This window comes from Lissotriton helveticus, chromosome 5_1 (genome assembly GCF_964261635.1).
Source record: "Lissotriton helveticus chromosome 5_1, aLisHel1.1, whole genome shotgun sequence".
Classification (NCBI taxonomy): Eukaryota; Metazoa; Chordata; class Amphibia; order Caudata; family Salamandridae; genus Lissotriton; species Lissotriton helveticus.
Window position 1 is genome coordinate 162990432 of NC_136065.1, and position 26565 is coordinate 163016996.

The 26565-nt window shown below is 41.2% G+C and overlaps 1 protein-coding gene across 1 annotated transcript in view; it reads right to left on the bottom strand.

Annotated features, from left to right (window-relative positions):
* Positions 1 to 26565, bottom strand: part of DBH (dopamine beta-hydroxylase) — a 447392-nt gene that overhangs the window by 293776 nt on the left and 127051 nt on the right. The window contains exon 5 of the mRNA XM_078640352.1: positions 24333 to 24435. Within this exon, the coding sequence (XP_078496478.1) occupies positions 24333 to 24435 (103 nt within the window). The remainder of the gene's footprint in view (positions 1 to 24332; positions 24436 to 26565) is intronic.

Consider the following 26565-nt stretch of genomic DNA (forward strand, 5'->3'; position numbering starts at 1 on the left):
AGTCAGTCGCTTTAGCTAATTGCAATGTTGCAATTTTGTTTTTGGAGATCTCTTGTGAGCTAGGCAGCCTCAGCTTTGTTATCGAATGAGTCACCCCCATTTCAGACAGTGTATCATTGCTGGAAGCAATAGTGCTGTTCTCTTCTGCAGGTAAGTCTGTCCAGGGATTTGGAGACTCTGCCCCTAGGCGACTTTTTGGGAATTTCCGACAGTGCCAGCTCTGCTGTGCATGACCTATGAGCCTGTGCGGATTACTGTCTATAATGCAGAGCAGGTGAGCTTGTGGGCGCATCCTTGCCTGCATGGAAGGAATGTGTGAGAGTGCCATGATCTATGCTGGTACTGGTTATTGGCTGTCAAGTGTTCCTGGCTTCCTCAACCTCCCTTCGTGGCACCACCTGATTTGCATGATCCTGCCCAACCATCACAGCACCGCTGTAGTTTTTATAGTGCCACTGCTCCACCAGCCCATTGCTTTGCTGCCACGCTGGCTCACCCCAAGTGTGGCAGGTGCCCACTCACTAGTCACTAGTGAAGTGACCATCATTTGCCACTCTTCAAACAAAAATGAGTGCTAGGTATTATTGCCAGCACAAGCGTACAGGCAACTCTATATCTGGCATGAAGTTCAGCTGCATGACCATCAAATGAATTTCAAGCCTTGCTGGGGAAGTTGCAGGCAATCAAGGCACAAACAGCACTGAAGGGCAGGTGAGTTCCTGCGAATGCCTCTAGCGGCTTTTTATCTTTTCCTCCCACCACAATGATTAAACTTCTATGATGAGTGGGGTTTAAACCCATGACATTAGGTTTACAAACAGTCCTTTGCGCGGATGCATTTACTCACGTGCTAACTTATCTCATAAGAATAAATAAGTAGCGGCTCTAAAACTACCACTGGAATTCATTGGTATTAATTCATTCATGTATGCAGCTCAAAGCATACCTCATATTAAGTGGTGATGTCATAACTGTTATTTGTTGTGCTTAGAAGTCAGGAGATGCCGATGCATCATGCCAACTCATATTCCCCCCCAAAAGCTAATAAATAAATCAAAAATATAATTGACATTCATTGTGCATTTCGAGCTGTAGGCCTATAAATAATGCCCAAAAATGTGCATGAGTTTTGCTCACTGTAAAAAGGAAAAATATTGTGAATTCATTATTATCTGCTGATCCTGTTTCTGGTTTCTGTATCTTTTCTCAGCTGAAGTTGTAACTTTTCAAGCTTGATGGCAGTGGCCGTTTGTGGAAGTAAATGTTGTCATTGTCTAGTATGTGAAGTCCACTCTTACACCATGATCAGGACTCGCTGTAGCGCTGGTGGCGCCAGGCGCGTTAATGTTTGTTGACCACCTTCCACCACAGGTACCATCACTATGAACCCTTTACCAGTGCCCCTCAAGTCTCCAAAACCACCACTCTCACTCAGATGCATTTAATGAAGTTTATAGTGCCACTCATACCAGTGTAAGGTGTCAGAGCACTTTATATCACATACTTATTACACAAAGACAATTAATCATAAGTGTAAATCAGTGTATAGGAACGTTTACATCAGACTGAAAACTACAAGCTGTAGGAGCCACAAGTCATCCCTACTGGTGGAGTGCATATTTTAACAGGGCTTGGTCTGGAGAAGCACACACTCCGAATTTAAAACGTAACACCATGGTTGGGAGTTGGCTTTACTAATAAGAATTGATTTCTACCCAAGTGAAACCTTTTTGCAACATTAGGATAATGAAAGACTGGGGAAAACATCATAATTCTCTAATCTGTACTTTGCAGTTTGCATGCAGCTCTTAGATGATAGTTAATAGCTCATTGTTCTATATTAGGATTTAAACTTATAAACTGCAAGTAACAAAATGGGCTCTCTGACAGAAGCAGTAACGCACTGACCTATTTACATTGTATGCACGTTGTGATCTGCATGCTACATGTGCTTTGCAGCAAGCAATTTAACCTCCTGCCTGCTTTATGATGCGCCAAAACTCTGATCTCTCTGCAGCAGGTCCGTCAATCACAAGAGTTATCTTGACATTTTATGGGTGCCTGAAAATTGCTGGAGACAAGGAACAGGGCTGCTGGTGGTTTTAAAACTATATTGTACTTGAAAACACGGTGCCCCCCCTCCCCACCCCCCCCCAAAGTCAGCCCCCTGTGCGGTGGCACCAATCACACCGCCCTAGAGAGCCAGCCCTGACCATGATATCTGGAGAATTGTGCAGGAAGAATGATTTGAGAATATGCAAAAAAATAATGAATCCATTGCATTTTAAAGTTGTTATATGCTTTTGGAAGCAAACATATGTGAAGAACTAATCCCTGCAAGAGAAAGGTTTTTATTTTTGTGTAATATCTTGTTTCCTACATCTGTTTCTGACTGAAGGTGATTTACTTAAAAATGTAGCAATTTGATTAGTGTAACGCAGGATTTATGTGATAAGATTGCCTCATTCTTCCACACTAAAATTTCTGATATCCATCTAGCTCTTGAGAAGCAAAGAGCTTGTATTAGTGTGCCCACCTCCCTGGTCTTACCGAAGGTACCTGCCCTCGATGCCTCCCCTCTGGACATCCTGGATTCTTTTCCACCGCTAGAATTGCAGGATCTTGAAGCACTGCTTAAAAAGATCAAATCTGGTTCCCCTTTGGATACTTGCCCTCTGAAAGTCATCAAGCAGTGTGGGGAGTCCCTTCTACCACCATTGCTAGATACTATGAACCTAGCAATAAGAGATGGTGTCTTCCCCTTGGAATGGAAGAAAGCAGTAATCAAACCCCTGCTAAAGAAGGCCTCCCTGGATCCGGAAGTCCTGAAAAACTTCCGACCTATTTCGCTGCTTCCCGCCCCTGCGAAGATGCTTGAGATACATCTAAATAAGCATCTCGCTGCTTTCGTAGAAAGCTCGGGCTGCCTTGACTCTTCTCAGCATGGATTCAGGAGGGAACACAGCACCGAGTCGGCCCTCACTGTCGTGTTTGATAACATCCGCTCGACAGTGGATAGAGGCCAGACCACCCTCCTGGTCCTGCTAGACCTAACTGCCGCCTTTGACACCCTCTCTCCCTCAGTTCTTTCATCTCGTCTGAGGGACGTGGGGGTGAGGGACGCAGCTTTGGACCTTCTAACCTCCTTCCTTACTGGGAGGGAACAGAGAGTCAAGATGGGTGAGTTCCTATCTCCATCCCAGTCTGTGCTATGTGGGGTCCCACAGGGGTCGGCTCTCAGTCCGACCTTATTTAACATCTACGTGACCCCACTGGCCAGACTCATAAGAACTTTCGGGATGGAGGTAGTCTCCTATGCTGATGACACTCAAATACTCGTCTCTCTCTCCCATTCAGATGTGCAGACCGCCTCCAAATTTAGATCATGTATGGAGGCGGTTGGTCACTGGATGATACAGAACTCCCTTAAACTGAATGGAGAGAAGACTGAGGTGATGGTGTTTGGCGGGAACGAAAACATCTGGTCTTCTAGCTGGTGGCCTGACTCACTTGGAGTGTGCCCCTCCCCCACTTTATCCGCGAAGAATCTTGGGGTGATGGTAGATCCTGCCCTGGATATGAGCAGACAGGTGAGTAGGACCATCTCCACCTGTTGGGGCCTTATCCATACCCTGCGAAGGATCAGGAAATATCTTTCTGCGCAGTCCAGAAAACAAATAGCCGTCGCGCTCATCAGCTCTCGTCTGGACTACTGCAATGCGCTGTATGCGGGGCTTAATAAGACCCTCGTGCAGCGCTTGCAGGTGGTCCAGAATGCCGCGGCCAGATTTGTCTTGGATGTTCCAAGCCGCTCATCGGCCACTTTGGCCAGAAAAACGTTGCATTGGCTCCCGGTAGAGTACCGAGTACGCTTCAAGGTCCTGTGTATGACATACAGGGCTATTGCCAGAAACTGTGTCTCTGGAGTAGGCTCTATCATTTCTCCCTACATTCCTGGAAGGAATCTGCGTTCCTCCGGGAAAATGCTTTTGTCAGTCCCTCGGGTGCGAAGAGCAAGATGGGGTGGTAGGGCTTTTTCCACTCTAGCTCCGAAATGGTGGAATGATCTTCCCCTGGATCTAAGGTCCTTACCCTCCCTGCAGACTTTCCGCGGGGCCTTAAAAACTCGTCTTTTTCTGAAAGCCTATGTGTAAAGATGATTGATTTAGACTTTCGATATTATTGTTAGGCGCCTTGATACCTGCGGGTTATTGTTTTTGCGCAATATAAATTTTTATCAATCAATCAATCAATCATTGTGTGAAACCTTATAAAAGGGCTCCAGCAACTGTCATGGTAGTTCTTTCTTATTTGGGCTCCATTCTGCTTGGATCTCTGCTGGCCTGCGCTGCTCTTTTATATTTGAAGTTATTTTTGCTAGAAGAATTGAATCTTGTGATTTTACTTATATAGTTGCAAATCTGTTTTACTATTGCTTTAGAGTCTCATTGACTGCAAGGTCCCCTCAACTTACTGGGCACAAATTGGACTGCTGGTTTATTTAACTTAATATAAAATTGCTCTGTGTGCACAAGTTGCAGACTTTTTCTGTGAGCACATAATGTCATTTGTTTCTCATTCATAGACCTGATTATTTGATTGTTTCTTTTTAAACTTAATCATTTATGGTTTCTTTTAAAAATTGATGTGCTGAACGCAAACAATTGACTTTCTACTTTTTACTTTTTGCTGCTAATAAATCTAATGATAAAAAGACCAAGGGCCTGGTTTATATATTGGTGGAGAGATACTCCATCGGAATGGTAACAGAGTTTTCTCCCCGCAAATATAGTCCGCCGGCCAAATGTAATTGCGGACCGACCGACTGCACTGTAAACATATTATAACAAAAACACTTTAATTTTCCCCCCATGGGAGAAAACTCCCATGCAGAGGAGACCATTATATTTTCTTTACAAACATAAAATCCCAGTTTGTAGCAATGTTTTTACAAATGACCACTTGCATAGCGGTCATTTATAAATTGGGCAGGCAGGCCATCCACCCACAAACAAGTCAGACCCCCAAGTAAGAACGTTTTGGTAAATTATTTTTGGTGCAACTTTGACTACACTTTGTAAGAAATTGGAGTGCTGTTTGTGAAGGTGTGAGAACCCACCTCAAATAATAATCACAGAACTCGTCACGATGAATCACAAAAGTCACTAAAAAACTTGCACTAACCACTCGAGGTTGGGAAAAACAGCAGCTAAGCTTGACTGAGAGACAGTGTGAAAAGTATTTATCCAGCACTAAAATAGCAATAAAGTCGAAAGAAAAAACAATACAAATCCCAAAATAAATTTTAAAAAATGGGGGAAAATGTAATAAACAAGACGACATTGAAAATTACATAAATCCAATAAGGGAACTGGAGATATGATTTTTTAAATTTGTAATTAGAAATAGCGCCAAGAAGCACAAAGTGCCAGAGATAGTCAATGATCCTAGGAGAACAGGACCGAGGCACCATTTGACAGTGACGGCGATGGAACGCAGGTTGGATACACTAACCAGGTTCATCTGAGTCAAATATTTTACCTTTTGACTGTAGTCCTTTAAGTTTCAACCCACCAGAGGAATACACTTCTAAAGACCCTAGGATCTAAGGAGAGGCACTTGAAGACTCATAGAGTATCAGGTAGTGGCCACAGCAGTGTCCAGTTTAGGTGTCACTGGTCAGCTGGGCACTTGCAGGAAAATGCCATCATGTAACTTGTTGTGTTCCTGTCCATTTAACAGAAAGTCAGCCTTATGAGTGCAAAAGGGAGAGCAGGTTCATCCCTCTAGGCCTCTTCTCAGGTCTCAAACAGCAGGTTCAGTGGTCTAATTATCATCCACAGGTCCAGGAGTGTCCTGAACATTCGTGCAAATGGTTGGGAATAACCCTTGGGGTAGACCTAACCAATTGGGTAAAGGAGCCCGATTCACAGGAGTAATCTGAGACAAAATCCTAAACGTACTACTTTTGGTATTCACAGAAGGCATTTAATAGTAGTAAAGTTAAGATTTTGTCCTAAGTCTGTCTTAAGTCTGTCTTCAGTTTGTCTTAAGTTTGTCTTAAGTTTGTCTTAAGTCTGTCTTACGTCTGTCTTACGTCTGTCTTAAGTAAAACTTAAGTCAAACTTAAGACAACATCCTAACTTTACTACTACTAAATGCCTTCTGTGAATATCAAAAGTAGGAATTTTAGGATTTTGTCTCAGATTAGTTCTGTGAATCAGCCCCAAGATGTCTGGGACCAACGCTACCCACTTTGTCCATTTTCAAGATGGCTGAAGTCATCAGCCACACTGATGTTGGGGGCTTAAGGCGTGTGTGTGTGTGTGGGGGGGTGTACTACGGTAATCCCAGTGTCCTTCCACATTTAAGAAAAAAATCCAGTTTTATGCAGTCCCTGAACCCACAGCAACCTCAGATATAGACGTCTGGTGCAAAAATTCTGAGCTTTCAGCAACCAGTGCTACACACAAATAGTTTTGCCATTATGTTTCCTTCCATTGAAGTGTTCTATAATGTTATATGTAAACTAGAGGACCTGTCAAATAGGCTGTGACATTGTAATGGCAAAGAGGCCCACTGTGATTGGGGCCTGACTGGGTGGGAAGATAACATAAGGGGCAATTATCAGCTAGCATTTGCCTGTGACAGGAGAGGTCCCTTTCCAATTGAGCAGGTTCAGCCTTAGAAAAAGAATTATAGGTCGAATGGGAGGTTTTGAAATTGATTGAGGTCCCTTTCCAGTGCATCAAGGGTCTGGCTACAGCCCCCAGGCCATCCTGTCAAGGGGAGGAAAATTCCTCCTAACACCCAAGGCCCTTTGCCCTTGTGCTGGGAGCAGTGCACATCTCACCTCAGGGGAACCATTAAACTGCAATGCAACATTTGAAAGGCACTGAAAGGAGAGAGACGCGCGAGCACGTCAACCAAGATGGCCACCGCCGAGTGAAGCTCGTCCCGTTTTCGGTCCGTTTTGGCAAAATTACGATGATTTTCAGTCAGAATTTTTATAAAAATGGGGGCGCTGGCTACCTGATGTGGTTCCTTACCTGTGTGGCAATTTTCCTGCAGTTTCCTTCATTGGAAGCCTGTTTTTCTACCTCCTGGTTCCTGCTCCCAGCCTCTCTTCAAGGTAGTGCCTGCTTTGTATGCCCAGGGGGAGGAGTCCTTCTCAGGAAAGGGCCTGGCATGGGCCTAGCCACGCCCACAGTCCGATTTAGCTGCTGCACTAGTGACTTTTAGGAGTTTTTCACTGCTTTCTTCCTATTATTACTCCTATAAATTACTTTTGGGTTTATTTTCGAATATTTGTGCATTTTTTCCTCTCACAATGGAAAATAAAACTCCAGCCACCAATCAACGAAGGCAGCAAGTTTCCCCTCCTCCAGTTAAATCTAAAGTGGTGGAGTCATCTGAGCCTTCTCTGTCCTTAATTTTAGAAGAAATTCAAGCACTACGAATTAATACTGAAGCTATTGCCTCTGATATTAAAAGTGTGCGCAAAGATATGGCGTCTATGTCAATGAACATTTCTGATAATTCCATCAAGATACAGGATAACACGAATAAAGTAGCTGCTCTCACACCTCTGGCAGCTAAAATTCTTCCTATGCATGTTCAACTTCTGGATTTAGAAAATCGAAATAGGCAGTACAACCTTCGCATTTTTAATTTGCCTGAAGAAGTTGAGGGTTCTAGTTGTCAATTATATTTGGAATCTTTGCTTCCTGGTCTTTTGAACCTTAAGTTCCCAGAAAAATTTTAAGTGGATAGAGCCCATAGAATCCCTTCTCATCGTAACCCTTGCCTTACTAAACCCAGGCAAATGATATTCAAGGTGCTGCGCCATCACCATCTTGTGCTGATAAGGAAAGCTGCAAGAGACATTCCTTCACTTATGGTGAATGGTAACAAAATTTTTATTCACTAAGACTTTGCTAAAGAGACGGTTGCTATACGTAAGGAGTTCTCTACTTGTTGTCCGCAGCTAAGGAGCCTTGGTTTCAAATATGGACTATTTGATCCTTCTACAATGCGCATATGGAAAGATAACTTTTCCAAATCCTTTCAACGTCCTGAAGAGCTGAGGCAATTTCTTGAGCAACAATCTCCACCTTCAATGGATACTCATGACCCCAACACTTGACTCCTTCTAGTCAGAAATTAAATGACACATTTATGACTATTCTTTACCTTTTTGGGCTTCAACGGTTCTGGCCATGCTTGTGGAACGTGTGTGCGTTTCTATGTTTCTATTTCTGTATTTTGTTTGTTCTTTTCTCCCTAATTTCTTTTTCTCCTCTTCTGTTCCTACTTATGGAGTTACTATTTTAAGCTGTCTCTCACTTCTGCTTTTCTCCATCTCTTCTTGTTCCAATGCCTTTTTTCCTTGTTTTTCTTTTTCTAATGGCTACTGTTCATAATATTAAAGTTGTTTCTCTTAATGTGAAAGGTTTGCGACATCCAGTTAAACGTACTAAAATGTTGGACTATTTAGGTAGTTGTGAAGCTGATATTTGTTTTGTTCAAGAGACTCATGTTGAAGATAAGGTTTTACATTATATGAATAAAAAATGGTTAGACACTATTGTTTCCTCTCCGGCTACTGGAAAGAAAAATGGAGTTGCTATTTTCTTTGCGAAACAGCTCCATTGTCAGGTTTTAAAAAAAAATTTGTATTCTGAGGGTAGATATGTAATAGTTAAAATTAAAATTCATGATTCCACCTTATTTTTACTTAATATTTATGGTCCTACAGCGGATGACCCCGCTTTTTGGTCTACTATCACTACTGAAGTTCTGAAGTTGGGTAACGTTCCATTGGTTGTTGGGGGTGATTTTAATGTTATTGCTGATCCATTGTTGGACAGGTTATCTACAACTAGATTTCGTCCCCCTAAAGTATTTCATGCCTTTAAATTGTTTACTCAAACTACTAAATTGGCTGACATATGGCGATTACACTTTCCTACTGATAAATGTTTTACCTTTTTCTCCAACCCTCACGAATTGATTATTTTTTACATTCTCCTTCTCTTATTCAAACTGCAACTTCCCAGGTTATTGGTAATATTGATATATCGGATCATGGTTTAATTTCTTTTGTTTTAAATATTTCCTCCAATTTTACTAAACAAACCAGATGGCGTAAGAATACAGGTATTGCCCTTCGTGACCATAACAAACCTAAACTATTACAGGCTATTCAAGACTATTTTTTGTTTAAGCCAGAAAATTCTACTTCTGTAATCAATAGATGGGACGCATTTAAGGCTTATATTAGAGGTGCTATAATTTCTATTATGGCTCATGAGAATAAATTGTTTAATGCTAATATTAAACATTTGGAGAAACAAATAGCAACATTTGAGAGGTTATTTATTACTTCTAATAATCTCCACTACAAAACTGAACTACAAAAACTTCGTTATGAATTTAATTCTACTCTTAATAAACGAGCTGGGGTTCAGCTTGCTAATTCAAATGCTAGATTTCGCTTCAGTGCAAATAAATCTGGAAAACTCCTTGCAAATTACCTATGCATTAAAAGAGATAAGGCACAAATTACCTCAATCCATGGTCCCCAGGGTAAGATTGCGTTGTCACATAATGATATTGTTAAAGAGTTTCCAGATTTTTATTCAAACTTGTATAACAAACCTGATATCTGTGATAGTTCGTTAATTGATACCTTTTTGAATGCATGTGATTTGCCACAGATTTCCCCCCCCCCGATAGGACTAAACTGGATATGCCCATTACTACTGATGAAATTTTGAAAGCCATTCTCTCACTTAAAAAAAATAAATCTCCAGGCCCTGATGGTATCCCTGCTGAATTTTACAAAGAATGTCACCCTTATCTTTTGCCCTATTTATTTCAGGTTTTTTCTCACTTTAGCTCTTCTGGGACCATTTCCGGCTCTTTTGCTGATGCTTTAATTGTTGTGCTTCCCAAACCTGATAAAGATCCTACCCTAGTTTCCAATTACTGTCCTATATCCTTAATAAATCAAGATTGTAAATTATATGCTAAAATACTTGCCTCTAGGTTAGCTCCAATACTCCATTCTATTATTCACCCCGATCAATCTGCATTTATGAAAAACAGATATTCCGCTAATAACACTAGAACTCTCTTACATGTTATAGAACAAAGTCCTACCCTTCTGGAACCCGCTGGGGTCATGGCTTTAGACGCAGAAAAAGCCTTTGATAAAATTAATTGGCAATTCTTATTTCAAACCCTATTGTCATTTAATTTTGGTCCATCTTTTAGTCGTATGACTTCTGCGTTATATTATGCTCCCACTGCTCGTTTATTTATCAATGGCCAAATTTCTACTCAATTTTCCCTTTTTAGAGGAACTCGGCAGGGTTGTCCCCTTTTACCACTTTTATTTCTGTTAGGAATAGAACCTTTTCTTAATTATATTCGTAAGTGCCATGATATTCAAGGTATTACAATTAATGATGTCTCTATTAAAACTTTAGAGTATGCAGATGACGTATTGTCGTTTATTAGTAATCCCATTTCATCTGTTCCCTCATTATTAGATATTATAACCAAATATTCTACAATTTCAGGTTACAAACTTAACGTTAATAAGCAGAATTTTTTCCTTTAAATGTTCTCTTTACATCTGACATGTTGCCTTTATCTGATATTGTTTGTCAAAAAGACAAGCTGAAATATTGGGGTATTTTATTTTCATCCTCTTTACATTCAACGTTAAAATTGAACAGTACTTTTATACTTGATTACATTAAAAATAAACTTCTAAATGGTCTTCTCTTCATCTTACATGGTGGGGAAGAATGGAATCTATAAAAATTAATATTGCTCCTAAAATATTTTATTCCCTTGCTATGATACTCACCCAATTTCCATTAAAATTTTATAAAGATATTGATAAATTGCTGTCTACATTTTTATGGCTTCATAAGCCTCCTCGGATTGCTTATAAAAAATTAAAAATCCCTAAATGCAATGCAGGATTTGGCCTTCCTGACATCTTGCACTATCATAAAGCATTCATATTAAAACAAAGTTCCTTGTGGTTCACTGTTTCTCCTATAGTTAAACCTCCTATCTGGTTTGATATAGAAAAATCACTTGTTGCTCCTTTTCCATTGCCCTCCTTACTCACAATGTCTCATAAATCTAATGTTGTACATCGTTCATCTATACTCAAATCATCAAGATTAATTTTTTATTATTTGGATGAGAATTTTGCTTCTCGTTTAAGATCTACTATCGATGTATCGTTATGGCATAATCCTGTTATTAAGCTGAATAGAAATATACATTTTTGGAATTCGTGGATTAAGGCAGGCATATTTTACCTTAAAGATATATTCTGTGATGATGCCTTCATTACTTTTGACAATTTGCGATAACAATTCCAGTTACCTCAGACGGATTTACTTAAATATCAATCTCTATGTAATTCCATTTTAGACTCTTATCCAAATGGTGTTCCTTCTACTGTTACGACTGATTTGATAATTTATTTGCATGCTGTTTCATCCTCATCAAATGCTGTATCTATTTAGTATAAACGATTTGCTGCTTCATTAGGTACCAACATTAATATAATTTCCTCATTTTGGAACGCTGAGCTTTCCATTTATCTGTCCGATGATTCTTGGAAAACTGTTTGGCTTAATAGCATTTCTGGGTGGTTACCGGTGTCGCTTTATCAGACCAATGCACATATTTTGTTTAATTCCTTATGGACTCCACTACGCCTCCATCGTCCTAAATTACTCCCATCTGATGTTTGTTGGCACTGTGGTTTACATCTTGGGTCCTTGCGTCACATGTTATTTGATTGCCATATCATTTCAAAATTTTGGTCTGAAGTTTGGGATGTTTTACTGAAAATGTTACCTATTCAAGATGCTCTTTCTTATAAATTGATAATTTGTAAATCAGTTGCGCTCCTTCATCCTCTTTCAGATTCTGAAGCAAAACTGTTCAATTTCCTAATTTCAGCTGCGTTGAAATCCCTTACTTTTTGCTGGAAAGACGCTTCTTCTCTATCTGTTACTGCCTAGTGGTCTTGGATCATCTTCACAAGAAGAGGTGCTCAATTGTCATTACATGGAATCACTCATAACCAGCCTTCTTACCAATCCTTTTGGTCACCTATTGATTCATATTTGTTATTAACGTAATAGTTTTTGTTGTTTTTTATGTTTATATTCTCAATTTGATGTTTATTCAATATTTTGAAGTTAATAGTAACTCTGATGGTCCTTATGCGATGATTTAATATGTACCCTTTTTCCTCTCCCCTTTTTCCCTTCCCCTTCCCATATCATTATTTTATCCTTGATTGACTATTTTGCTGATTGTGACTTCGTGACCTATTTTGTTTAATTCTTAATTGTAATAATCAATTGATTGGTTTAATTGCTATGTAATGTTTTTCTGTATTGTCTTTTCTTGTCTCCTTTTGAAAATTCAATAAAAATTATTTTGAACAGTGAAAGGCACTGAAAGGCCTTAGAAGCTTTGGGCAAGCAAAGGGACCTTAAAAGTTCGCTTTCCATAATATTTAGAACACATCCGACTTCACAGTTGTATAGGATGTTTAACAACTGTTAAAAATAGTTGTTTAATTATTTTTATATTGTGACACTTAACTTCAAGGTCCTGGGTATGCTGTGGTATCGTTTACTTGGGACCTAGAGGTACTTAGAAGCAAGTTAAATATGCCATTCAAGAGCATGTTACCATGTTGAAAAAAGGAGCCCAAGCACTTTACCACTGGTTAGCAGGGGTAAAGTGCACAGAGTTCTATAGCCAGCAAAATAAGAGTTTAGAAAAAAAGAGCAACATAGTTGTGATGAGCCCACAGAAAGGTCAAATCTACAACACACTTTGCCTCCCATTGATCTTGCAGCCTTTGTGATAGAAGGAAAGCAACAACAGGATTTCAAACATGTGCCTTACTCTTTTCTTTAATTAGCCTTAGATGTATGTGAGTGCAACACTATTGGTTTTTTCAAATCCTGTTAAAGTATATTTACTGATATCTACTCTGATCGCTGCAAAATACAAGACATTAAATAAACTGTAACATCTATTGAAAGAGAAAAAGTCAAAATAAATATGCTTAGAAATCAGGCACTGAAGCAGTGCCTTCATTTAACTCTTTAGCTCAGAAATGAATTTCACAACACCTGTCTTCAGCCAGAGTCCTGGAAGAGAAGTATCAGCGCAATGCTTTCTCTTGGGCATTTACAAAAGGATACCAGCTGAGGGGCCCCCACTCCTGCCTGAAGTTTGCATTTGGAATATGTAACCAACTAGGGACATCTTTTTCTTTCCTTTGAGACTCCAGGTTGTTTTTGTATTTGTTTGTATAATTTTTTAACAGATAGGAGATTATTGTGTGATGATAATGGTGATGATTCCATTGCATTTTAAAGTTGTTATATGCTTTTGGAAGCAAAAAATATGTGAAGAACTAATCCCTGCAAGAGAAAGGTTTTTATTTTTGTGTAATATCTTGTTTCCTACATCTGTTTCTGCCTGAAGGTGATTTACTTAAAAATGTAACAATTTGATTAGTGTAACATGTATTGTGTGAAACCTTATAAAAGGGCTCCAACAACTGTCATGGTAGTTCTTTCTTATTTGGGCTCCATTCTGCTTGGATCTCTGCTGGCCTGCGCTGCTCTTTTATATTTGAAGTTATTTTTGCTAGAAGAATTTAATCTTGTCTTTTACTTATATAGTTGCAAATCTGTTTTACTATTGCTTTAGAGTTTAATTGACTGCAAGGTCCCATCAACTTACTGGGCACAAATTGGACTGCTGGTTTATTTAACTTAATATAAAGTTGCTCGGTGCGCACAAGTTGCAGACTCTTTCTGTGAGCACATAATGTCATTTGTTTCTCATTCATAGACCTGATTATTTGATTGTTTCTTTTTAAACGTAATCATTTATGGTTTCTTTTAAAAATTGATGTGCTGAACGCAAACAATAAAGTATATTTACTGATATCTACTCTGATCGCTGCAAAATACAAGACATTAAAAAACTGCAACATCTATTGAAAGAGAAAAAGTAAAAATAAATATGCTTAGAAATCAGGCACTGAAGCAGTGCCTTCATTTAACTCTTTAGCTCAGAAATTAATTTCACAACACCTTTCTTCAGCCAGAGTACCTGGAAGAGAAGTATCAGCGCAATGCTTTCTCTTGGGCATTTACAAAAGGAGACCAGCTGAGGGGCCCCCATCCTGCCTGAAGTTTGCATTTGGAATATGTAACCAACTAGGGACATCTTTTTCTTTCCTTTGAGACTCCAGGTTGTTTTTGTATTTGTTTGTATCATTTCTTAACAAATAGGAGATTATTGTGTGATGATAATGGGGATTTGGAGATAACATTGTGGGAGAAGGCAGTAGGTATGGACTGATTCGCCCCATGTTTCTTCCAGCGAAGAACTATATGGCATGCTTTTCAGGCAAGGCCTCTTCTTCCCTCACACAGTAAAACAGATACTTGAAAGATGTATTTGGAACAGAGGCTGTGAACACTGTGTGCACTGTCTAAACTGGACAGGCTGCTTTGAAAATTGAAGAATTTGTGCTCGCTGGCGTGGCCGATGACATCCCCCACGAGAAGGGCAGTTAAAATTGGGCTGCAGTTTGAGTTCTCCACCATTGCATCCCTGTTAAAGTAGCTCTCTGCATATGGAAGGAGCCATGAGTGAAGGAGGTAGCAGGGTGGGGGAGATCGAGTGGAAATTCTGGAAAAAGCCCATGTTGGATGGTGAAATTGCCTCCAACGTTGTCGGCAATGGAGTATTTCCAAGTAGATTTCCACTACTGTCTGTACTGCAGTCTTGCCTTTCCAAAAGCTGGAGATGTTTATCAGTTTGTCAGGGATTCAGCCACTGGACTAACAATGGCAAATATGGTCAAGCACCATTTTAGACACAGTAGCAGAGGAGCCACCATCATTAGTGGAATTTGCACCTCATCATGGTGCCCCCAGGAAACTCTCCAACCGTGAGAGATGGGGCTGCTGATGTGTGGGTGGAGGATATTACATTTTTGGCAGAACCTTTACTACCTCCAGCTTCTAATCAGAATTTATTAACTAAGGGATGCAGAAGGCAGCGGTCTTCCTCAGCTTAGATTATAACTGAGTCTTCATGCCAGGCCATTCAGTTGTGCCCCAGAGTCAGTGGCAGCTGGTGCATAGGGGCAAAAGGGGCGTTGCCCCACTAGCCTCTGGACGAGGATCGGGGAGGAGACAAGAGAGATACCACCTGTAATGTGGCAGCCTCAAATAAAGTGCTCACTGCCCTGTGTCGAACACAAACCAAATTCTGTTTTCTTTTTTTCTAGGAAGGGATGAGGTCACAGGTCAGAGTCAGAGACCTCTTGCGCATATGCTGGCCGAGGCGAGGACTAATACTCGCACTCGAAGCACATGCGAGAAGAGTGATGTTATCCTGAAGGGAATGGCCAGAGAAAGCTAAGAGAAAGCGGAAAATGGCTGGTTTCAAATGGGGCGCCTAAGCTGCGGCCCAGGAAACTTCAGCAGCGCGCCACTAAAATGAATGGCATGGGGCAGAACGGGCCCCCTACAAGACAGAGAAGTGGGTGGCAACAATCGGAGCCCTCCCTTGCCTTCACGCTAGGCCCAGATCTCCTGATTGGACAATGGGAGCTGAGGGAGTGGGCTGCGGAAGAGCCCGCCGACCGCCATACAGCTCTGACTCCGGCACCAGGACTGATCGGCAGGCAGCAGGCGCGTTGCACTCCATGTGTTACTGGCTGTGCATTGCTCAGGACGGTCACCGGCCGCAGTCACAGCACAGCACTGTAGACAGGCTGGGGTGCGACAAGCGCAATTCCATTTTAGTGTCCCGTGTCCGACATGCTCAGGTAGAGCCCATCTACTTTGTGTTTACTTTGCCAACAGGTCAGAATGGCAAGGGTTATTAAACGCGCCGGCCTCAGACACAGAGTAAGCCTGAGCTCCACCCTTAAAAAAAGGCGGGTTTTTGGGTGGCATACTTATGGCTGAGTAGTTATCCGATGGGTGCTGGGAAATCTCGGGGGGGCAGAGATGTCCGCATCATTTGATCCTGGGGAGTTGGACATGTGCTGGAAGAGTGGCAGAGCCTTGCTTACTCACGCGGATGCCAGATACAATTGATAGCATTGTTTAGGTATTGAGCTGGTTAAACTTTACAGAGTGTTTTACATTGCGACGCTTTGGCATGTTTGAATGTGGCACGTTTAAACAATGCATGATTTGGACGTGATTCGATTAATAATTATAGTCACATTCAGGAATAGTTTGTGGATCCTTACATTCTTTTGGAATGCTTGCTCGCTAACACATTGAGATGGTAGTGAATGAGTGTCGAAAATCAGATGGAATTAATTTGTTTGAGCAACAGCACATATGGAATAAACACTCACCCAACGTGAGCATCCCCATACAGTATTTTTTCGCGTTTGAAATGGATGCACTTTTTAATGCATGAGAATAGTTGTTTTATCACCGACAGATGGGATTCTTAATGTTGTAGGAGCATTCAACCAATCATGATACCACATATGGCATATTTATTCAGGTCGGACATGCTCACTTTGCTCGCTCGTGGCACAGAACTCACCTCCCAACTTTTACACCCCCCAACTTCAAAAGTCACCAGCCACCCCTGCCCAGAGTCGATAGATTGAAAAGCACAAAGATGCAGCGCCTGAGTGTCAGAGCCTAGTCTGGGGGCCTGGTCTACATTCGCTGACTTTGTCCTGGCTATGCAACATAAGCTGATGCACATCGATGCACAGAGCAATAACACAAAAGCAGAAGAACATACCAAAGAAAGGAAAGGAACCTGGTCCCACTCCACACAGACAGCCTTCATGTGACGAGTCATAGGGCAAAAACAGTCAACAAGCAGCAATGACATACCGAAAAAGAAACTAAAGGTAACAGCTCAAATCTGTTCCATTATCAACTTTGTTGATGTACTTATGATACAGCAAAGTCAGAAGTCAAAGCAAAGACAGATGCCAATGGTTGAGAACTACAAAACTGAAGGCTCAAGTGAGGAGAAACCTCATTACCTGGAGATTGGTAATACACAGAGTAGTAGATATACTTAAGCTTACACGTTTGTGTGTATTCATTAACATTTTGCAGGTAGGTGACCACCCTGCAAACACTAGTACGCCTTCTAGAGGCACAACCTGTAGGGAAATAGGTCATTTTACATCTACAAGTGAAAACTTATTTTCCCTGTGGAGAAAAAAGAATGTACTCATAATGTGCATAAGTATATTTTCAGATGGGGTGCATCCATGGAAATCCATGCCTGTTACACGTTTCCATAAATACTTCGTAGGTCGCGGAGTTTCGCCACCCGGAACTCCCCGATGTGACAAAAAACTTCTCTGAGTTCCAAAAGTGTGGAGTTCCTGCTGATCTTCCTGCGGCTCGAGTAGAAATTCTACCTGAGTGGCTGTTCCCGCTCGCCAACTTACTGTTCATGAACTTGAGCGGGGAAAAAAACTTCACTGCACTACGCGGAGCTGAGTTTTCTGCGAGCTAAGCAGAGTGCAGAAAACTCGGCAAACTCCGCGAAAGGAGCAGAGTTCACCGCCCAGGCCTACAGTCACAATCTCTGTGAATTCCCATGAAGTCAGAAATCTCTTTCAAAAGCAACAGGAGCCCAATGTTAGCAGATTCTGGGTATGATTTAGACTTTGGCAGATGGTAACTCGTCACAGCAGTGATAGATCCTGTTTGCTTTATTCTAAGTGCATCGTATACCATGGCTCATGCTGTGATGTAGTACCCGCTGCAAAACTCTAATAGATTGCACAGTTGCAAGTGTAATTGCAGACTAACATTTCAACCTTTACACTAGCATGGGGAAACTAATCCCCAAAACATCGGAAAATGACAAGTGTAAAATATTTACCAGCACAATATAGGTAATGCATAAATGTTGCTGAACATTTCTTCCATTTTATGTAACTTATTTACTTCAACCCCCACAGACCCAATATTTGCAAAAGAAAGCCTCCTGCCAACTTATACTAAAGGGTGTGACTTACTCCTGGAACAGCATCCATGCTGACACTGAAGCCAATTTGGGGTCATTTCGCTTTTACAGGTACATGTGTAGTAGAAAAAAGGTACGATAGCAGATTTGCTGGACTTTTTAGACTCAGCATTACTAACATTTCCAGATCATCCAGAGTTCCTATACCAATACAACCCACCTTTTGGACATTTTAGCAAATTTGTCTGGCTGCCAAGAAAGGCGGAAATGACCCTTATCAAAATAATTAATGCTGAGACAATGACTATGAGGGAAATCATTACCTCCTGTTTTTACCCACCATTCCCAGCCCCCTGCTAAATAGGCTGAAAAACTGCCATTAATTGTAATACCGCTAGTCATTTCCATTTACCTGAATGTAATAAATCGAGGCATTGCTCAGAGAGCCGCATCTCGGAAAGAATACCACAACTGGTGAAAGATGGGAATTGAGAAAAAGAATGAGAAAGTCATCGTAAGAGACAGAGGCCCTCATTATGAACTGGCTGGTTATTTTATTACATACAATTAAATACTTTTTTATAGTATGTTGTCATTTGGGACTCGCCTTTCCCATAGGGCTCACATGTAGCTTTTTTATTAGTAGACCAGTGTGATGCTTATGACTGTTTTAATGTTTTTGTCTTTATTATATGCAGTTGTAGTATTTGTGCATCAATATGGTGTCTTTCAGTGTATGTTGTGTGTCTTATATGTGTTTTTTTATGTAATACTTGCAGCCCTGATGAAGATCAGTTTGTTAAACGAAACGTGTTGGCTGTAACCTTGGTTGTTTTATGAAAAGACAACAACATTTCAATAAAGGAGATAATTAACATAAAAAAGAATTGTGGATTTTTCGTTGTTGGGTGTACCATTCTGTGTTCTGTCTCTACGCTTAGCAGTGATACCAAGCAACAGCTGATGCCGTGGATAAAGTGCACCATTTTCGAATAGTAAGGAACTGTGTGGGAGGTGCGCTTCCAGAAGTCCACCATTGCATCTGGTGATTATAAAAAACTATTTAATCCGACTCTGCTGAGTCTGACTTTATTATCCAAGATAATTACACACAATTATGGGGTTTTCCCTGTTAACAAAAATAAGATTTTGGAGCTTTCTGTGTCAAACTCAGCAAGCATGTCCCGCTATTTACCGGACATTTTACCCCTGATAAATATTAGCAGGATTGACCTGACCGACTCATTATTCTGACTTGTGCAGGTACAGAGGTTATTACACACTTTGGAATTTTAACACCAACTCATAATGAGGGCCATAGAAATAAAACTCAAATTGCAGATGAGCACAATGAAACACAAAAAGAAAATGAAGGAGAAATGTAAGGGAAAGGAACACTGGCAAATGAAGGCCCAGATTTAGAAAGATTTTGTGTTGGTGATTGTGTTAATTTGTTAATGCAGACCCGACACAAAATACATGTAGGTATTTACAAAGCACCTAATTTCAATACGCATTGCTGTGTAAAAATGTGCAACGCTGATTGTGCTGCCTTGTGTTACCTTGCATCAGGGAGGCATTCCATGGGTGGTGCATAAGAGTTTAGCAAAACCAAAGGGGATGATGGACGGTGTGTTGAACATTGCAAGCACTCACCCCCAGTCAACTGATCTGAGTTTAATCCATCATCATTCTTTAGCTCACTCCACCATCCCAGTTAAGACATGGCCATATGCAAATCAGTCTGACCTTGTGCCTCATGGGAACAGTCCAGCCCGAACTGCCAAGCCATGTCTTCCCTGGACCGGAAACAAGCATCCTGGGACCGGTTTCGAGTTCATAACCCTCATCCGCCAGGCTAGCTTGAATCCAGTGGCAAAGTGAGCAAGGGACCCACGTCTGGGCATACCCGGCCAACATAGGGCGAACTTAGCAAAATCAAGGGCGATGATGGACTGAGTTTTGAACATTGCAAGCACTCACCCCCTGGACACAGGGTTAGACTGATTTGCATATGGCCATGTCTGAACTGGGGTGGTGGAGTGAGCTAAAGAATGATGATGCTTGCAATTTTCAACACTCTGTCCATCATCCCCTTTGGTTTTGGTGCATAAGAGTTCCCATCAATTTACCCATGGATTTTGCTGCAAACCCATAGCTACAAAGTGTTGTTGACATGGTGTGTGCCAAAATGGAGTGCCTGCCTGAGACTAGCATAATGAGGCAATATATCTATATTTCTCCTTGTTATTCCTATTTGCATGCTAGATTCTGCACACACGTGCAAAAAGGAAACAACCTCGTATGCTAGTTTTTGTTCAGGAAGGTTATCTTAACACAGTCACCATTGCACTATTGTGCAAGCGTGTCTGCATTAAGGTCAGGCTGTTTTTTGTTATCCTTCCTTCACAAAAACTACCCTGACCTTAATGCAGACACCCTTGCACTATAGAGCAACAGTGCCTGTGTTGGTGCTAGTCAGCCACGAGTGCGCCAGTACATGGAGAGAGCAGTACTGCACCATTTCTTTGAAGAGATGGCACACTTCTGCTCTTTTCCGGTTACGAAACGAAGAGCAGCAACTTTACTTGCTGCACTGCGTTGCATGAACACCTTGTACATACGCCCCAATGCTCTGCAGGATGGTGCAAGCAATGGGAGAAGAGTGGGAGCCCATCATTGCAGGACATGTCAGATACTCAGCAAGGAGCCCAGTGCAGACCACTGTCCCCACATCCCTTCATTAAGCTCACGTCGAAGGAAGTAGATATTGGGGGGCACCAAACATCACTAAGGGGGCGCTTCATCTGCTGATCTTTCATGGACGTCCATTCAGCTACCCCCAGATGGCATCAGAAATGTCATGCTTTGTTACACTGTTGCCTCTCAAACAGTTGCAATTGGCTGCTGAGGCACTAGGTTGTGGGCAAGGCTGGCAGCTACAGCAGGTAAAGAGGCCTCATGGGCCTGGGTGTGTGAGGTACAAGGTGGCATGTCAGCCACAGTCAGCACTGATGGCCATGCTTCATGCAAAACTCGCAGGACATCAGCTTATATGTAACGAAAGAAAGAGCCTATGTTTGCAAACGTGTGCGTTGTAGTGAATAGGATTGCTCAACGGGTTAAACCCTTGCTGCAGACGCCTTGTGTGTGTCCTGGAGGCCATGGGTCCAGATGCTTGAATGGACAACTCAGATCTCTACACTTCTGAGATAGATAAAATGAGGCCCCCGAGATGGTTAATTGTATCAGCTGGCATTTAGAACTGTTTGGAGCTGAATCAATATTCAGCCAACTTTTAAAATGCTGTGACAGCATGTCAGCGTGTGCTTTACAAAATATAATAGATTAACTTGTTTATAAGCTCTTTCCAAACAAATTAATTTAATTGTGGTATACTGTGCTTCTGGATGCCAAAACTTCTGTTGATAACAAATGCAAATATATGCAATACAACATAGCAAGTGGTGGGAGGTGAAAACGAATGCAAAAATATACATTTCAACATTCACAGGGGGTTGTAAACTAATACAGAGTTAGAAACGTCAGAGAAAAACTGCTACTGTTACCACTCTCGAAGCACCCATGATGTACTGAGTAGAGATAACTTCCTGAGGCTAATGAACGCGATACCAGGGACCGTATGTGTTGTAGCGTCGGATGACATCACCTCTGTGAGGTTTATGGGTAGGAGCGAAGGTGCATAGACAAAAAGGATACACTGTTCCCCCGAGGAGGACGAATAAGTGAACCAAACACAAAAAGGGAGAAAGGGGGAGGGGAATCCCCCTTTCAGAACTAAAACCCTCACACACCCAGCAAGCTAGGTGTCATGCTTCATCATCTAGGTTTTGCTCCTCGTCAGACTGGCGGTGCAATATCTGACGGGCAACCGTAAAGGGGCTCTTTATCGGAGATCTTTTGTTCCTGCCAGTTGGTGCATGTGGGTGTGAGGGCTTTAGGGGGAGTGTAGACGTGAAAGGTGGGTGATCATTAAAAAGGTTAGGTAATCCACTAAGTATTTTTTAATGGTGTGGTTAACTACCTTGATAAAAACAGTGAGGAGAAAATACACCCTGGTGCAATGATCCAGAGGCGTATGTTCTACCTAATGGTCAGAGCGAAGGTGAGCACGAGGAGTCAGTATTAACTACAGGGGCATCACCCTCGCTGGCAAACTAGGTAAGTACTCAATCACCAGGCCCCTTGCCAGCTGGGATATTATTGTTAGAACTGCACCCTGCAATCCTAGTACCAATAAAACTCAGTATGTGCCAAGTCATGTTAGGAAGGGTTGGAGGAAAATTGCCAGAATAGTCTTAAATTCATTCCTAAAATGTCGGAGGGATGGGATATTATTCGCTTTGGGGATAGAAATAGTTTCATGACCCCGAAGTGGGCAAAGAAGGTTTATCTCCCGGGTCTGTCTTTGTTTTCTGGGTTGTCAGTTTTTGAAATGAGTCTCTGCAAGCGATCTGGAAGCAGCTTTAGATGGACTTATTTTTGAAGGGTGATCTGATTTCATGGAGATGTTTGCCTTGTAGATTATGGTATATGTTTTATACTGAAGCTCAGTGGGCAGCCAGTGCTGTTGGGATTGGAGGGAAATGGTGTTCTTGAATTTCATTTGGCATGTGAACAGTGGGAGCTGGCATCCACAGAAAAAGGGTAGGGGGTTTGGCGTGCTCACCCGAACAAGCGGAAATAAAAAAATAAATAATTAAAGACTTACCTGAGATGCACCAGACCTCTTCCTTGCTCTTCTTTCTTCCTCTGCAGCCCGGCCACCAGGAAAATTCCCCGACCAATCCTGCACCATGAGCGCAGCGCCGTGATTGGAGGGAGCTGCCTTATTCGGCCATCCACAGCGCTCTGGAGGCCTGCACTTACTCTAAAACCTGTTTAAAGTGTGCATGTGTGGCTGGCCATCGTAAGACAGCTCGCCAAAAAAGACATGCACACTTTAAACAGTGCAACCTCCCTGCTGCTGTCACTCAGCACCAGCCCCGTCCTGACTTTTGTTGTGGACATGGAATGAAAATTAAAATGGTGATGAATATCCATGTTATTTCTCATCTCTTGGGCTTTGGGAGTCATTTAAGTGAGGCAAAGCTTCTCCGCTCCAACAGAGTGGTCGCCTCAGCATGTGATTACATTTTTGCTTCATAGAAGATGGTTTTTATTAGTGTTAGGGTGGTCCAGCATTTTATTAAGAATGTACATTGCTTTGGTAAATTTCGAAAAGGACAAGGACCTGATAGGTGGAATAGAAACTGAATGTGGAAAGGAAACATTTGTACTTGGAAAGTAAATCCAGACCATACATGGCCATTAATGAACTTTTGTCCATGTGGGTGTTGAAGAAGGGCTGGATGTTAATATGAAACTGGATGGATTTAATCCATTGGGTGAGTGTGGGGCTTAAATCCCCTAAGATGCAGGCAAATTGGCTCAGTGAGTTAAGTGCTCACTTTTCACATCTTTAAATGGCATTCATATCAAAACTTGCATCCCTTGGTGGCTTCACATCTTTTTTGAGGTCAATAAAATGAATACCAGTAAAGTGAATAATAGTAAACACTGTTTTTACAGCGCTGATAGATCAATTACAACAGAAAATACTGTAGAAAGCATTTTACAAATGTTAAAATTGGACAATATGGACTTGTCGAATGGTTACTAAGATTGAACCCCTCCTCTATCGGTATTGCAAAGCCAGAGGTGGGAGGGGGACCAACGTTATACTGATTTGTGGCTTGGAGGCTTTCAGAGAAGGGCGTAGTGCAGGGTTTCCCAGGGACCCACTGAGGAGTGAGAAGATTCAAGGGACATGACCTCCACCAGAGACCCCGCCACACAGCCTTCCTCAGTCTTGCAGTGCAGTGGGACAGCAAGTCGGTTGTAAAATAGACAATTGACTCATTTTACCCTCTACATACGCAGAGCGTGATCCCTTTTTTATTAAAATTGACTCCAGTTACTGCCTGGTGTTAAAATTGACTGTCCACTCAACTGGATGATACTTTTTATGCAATGAAAAATAAAATCTCATCTCTTGGTAGCCTGAAAGACTTTGCCTGCCAATTTAGAATAGATATTGTGTGTGACAAACTCTGAGAAGCAACTACAAGATTCTGAACCTGGAAATGAACTACTAAGGTAGGAGGCAAAAGACCAGGAACTGGAAAGAGCAAGCGTAGGAAAAGCTAGTTAGGTGCAATGTTTAAAAGCAAGCAAAAGGTAACTGTGGAATCAGATGCAAATCCTCTGTATCTTACCTTTTAACTCCAGAGGATTGTGGTAGTGAACCTCAAGCCGTAAATATTTAGACGAGCCAGGTCCTCCGAAGGCAAGTCCAGCTTCTTCCGGGTAATAGAATGGCTGAAATAGCAAAGACCTCATATGAAACTTGTAGTTTCCTGTCTAAGTGCATGAAAATAATGGAACATCCTAAAATGTTCTCAAACAGACTCTTCAATTAGAAAATCCAACTAAACAGTGTGTCAGATCCCTGGTACAAACGCATCTATTCAAAGTCATTTTCTACACCATGAAATTGAATCCTGATTGAGCTATAAAAAGAGACTTCCTGCATGTTCTTCTGGGACATTATATTTAGCCAGGGCGCTTCTATAATTCTTATGTGTGTGAGACAATTATCAAAGTATGGGATTAACATTTACTGTCTGTTTTACCCTAGGTCTGAAAAGGCATAGTTTCTTACTCATGAGTCCAAGGACTGAGTTCAATGCACTTCGATCAGGAACAAATACCTTTTGAACTACCGCCCCACACAACCCACTACGCATTAGTGCAAGGGTAGTGTTTTCGAGGTTACTAACAGTCCCATTAAAGATTCAGTGACAGAGCGGTATTTCAAATTATCTTTTATTATAGAGTTGCACACTCAAGGATCACAAAAAAATTGATATGCATGTTTACATATTTATTTTAAAATAGTTATTTTAAAATTCCTGAATCCAGTGCACACAATATTGTATTGTAACATCATAGAAGAAAAAATTAGAAACAGCTATGTGTTTCATGAAGAGTGAAAACTACAGGGAAAAATTGTAACATCATGATCACAATTAGTAGCCCTAACACCCTCACTGTGCTATCTCTGAGCGCTATGATACTTCTATCAGAATTAATCAACAATATGCCTAATTCTCAAGTTTTAGAGGTGGTGCGAAAACATGGGATAACAAGGTTTGTTGTCTGTTTGGAATTGTTTGCTCCCTATTTTAAGCACAGGGCAACAAGATTAAGTCTGTGCGAGAACACAACCCTGGTACCAGCCACTGAAGGCAAAATGCTTCGCAGAGCCTCAGAGGAGGCTTGCCTTCTTTGGTTAGGGTGGAATCTGTTGCCACATTAATCATGATCTTCGCCTGGGTAAAGTTTCTATCTGAATCAATGGTTAATTCCTGTTTTTTTAATAGGGTATTGATCACTGATTCTTATCTTCTGTTTTTTTAATCAAATTGAGATGTTAAGACACTGAATCTAACTGGACTAAACTAGTGGGATGCAAATTTCATCACCTCTGTAAAAGCCCTAAGCATTTGAGTCATCCTTAGCCCATGTTTACATTAAGTATCTACTGCTAAATCCTTGAGATGCAGATTTTGAGAGGATGTACTAGAGTTGTGGCATATGACACTGTAACAATTCAGGCTATAGGTTGTTTAGACATGAATACCACTTTGACAAGTTCTGTGAAAGATGACAAAATACTGAATGTGAATTTAAGTGCAGACAGGATTACTAAAATGTGCACTGTGTCCAAAATGGAACCTGTCCTGCATGTGTTTATGAATTTCAAATTGTAATAAAAGGAAAATCAAGAAGCCTAAAAGCAAGTGATTGAAATAAGCTATACAAATAATACAGTAGAATTATGAAAGTGGAAGGCCACGGTCTTCATGACTTCCCTGGAGCAGCTTCTAAAACAATCACTGAATGTGTTTTTGAACATGCTTGATTTTCATAACTCTATGACACATTCATGTTACAAAAAGATAAACTAGAAATATGCATTGATGGAATCTTAGTCCATTACTTTTTGCATGTTTAATAACAATGTTCTCATACTGAAATGAAAGCGATCTCTGCATGTGGCATCACAACATGGCAAAACCTACTTTTCACCAAATTCTGTCATATTTGCACCTTTGATGTGAAGGTGTGAGAGAAGAGAGATGTTTGAAAGTATGGGGGTTTCAGGTAATGATGACCTAGCTGGGACACACTAAAGAAAGATTTTCCAAGATCCACACTAAAGCACGACTCGGGTCATGGGCACAAACAAGTAGGGTGGGAACTTTTTCTTCTGGAATCACTCACACACAACTTGGTCCAAAACAATAGCCACTGGGAAACCTGATGAACAATAATAATTTGTTGGTAATATAATCTTACAAACTGACAAGGTTCAGTGGAGAGGTAAGACACATAATTGATGACCATACTTTTTACATGATCTATGCATCATAACATCTCTATAAT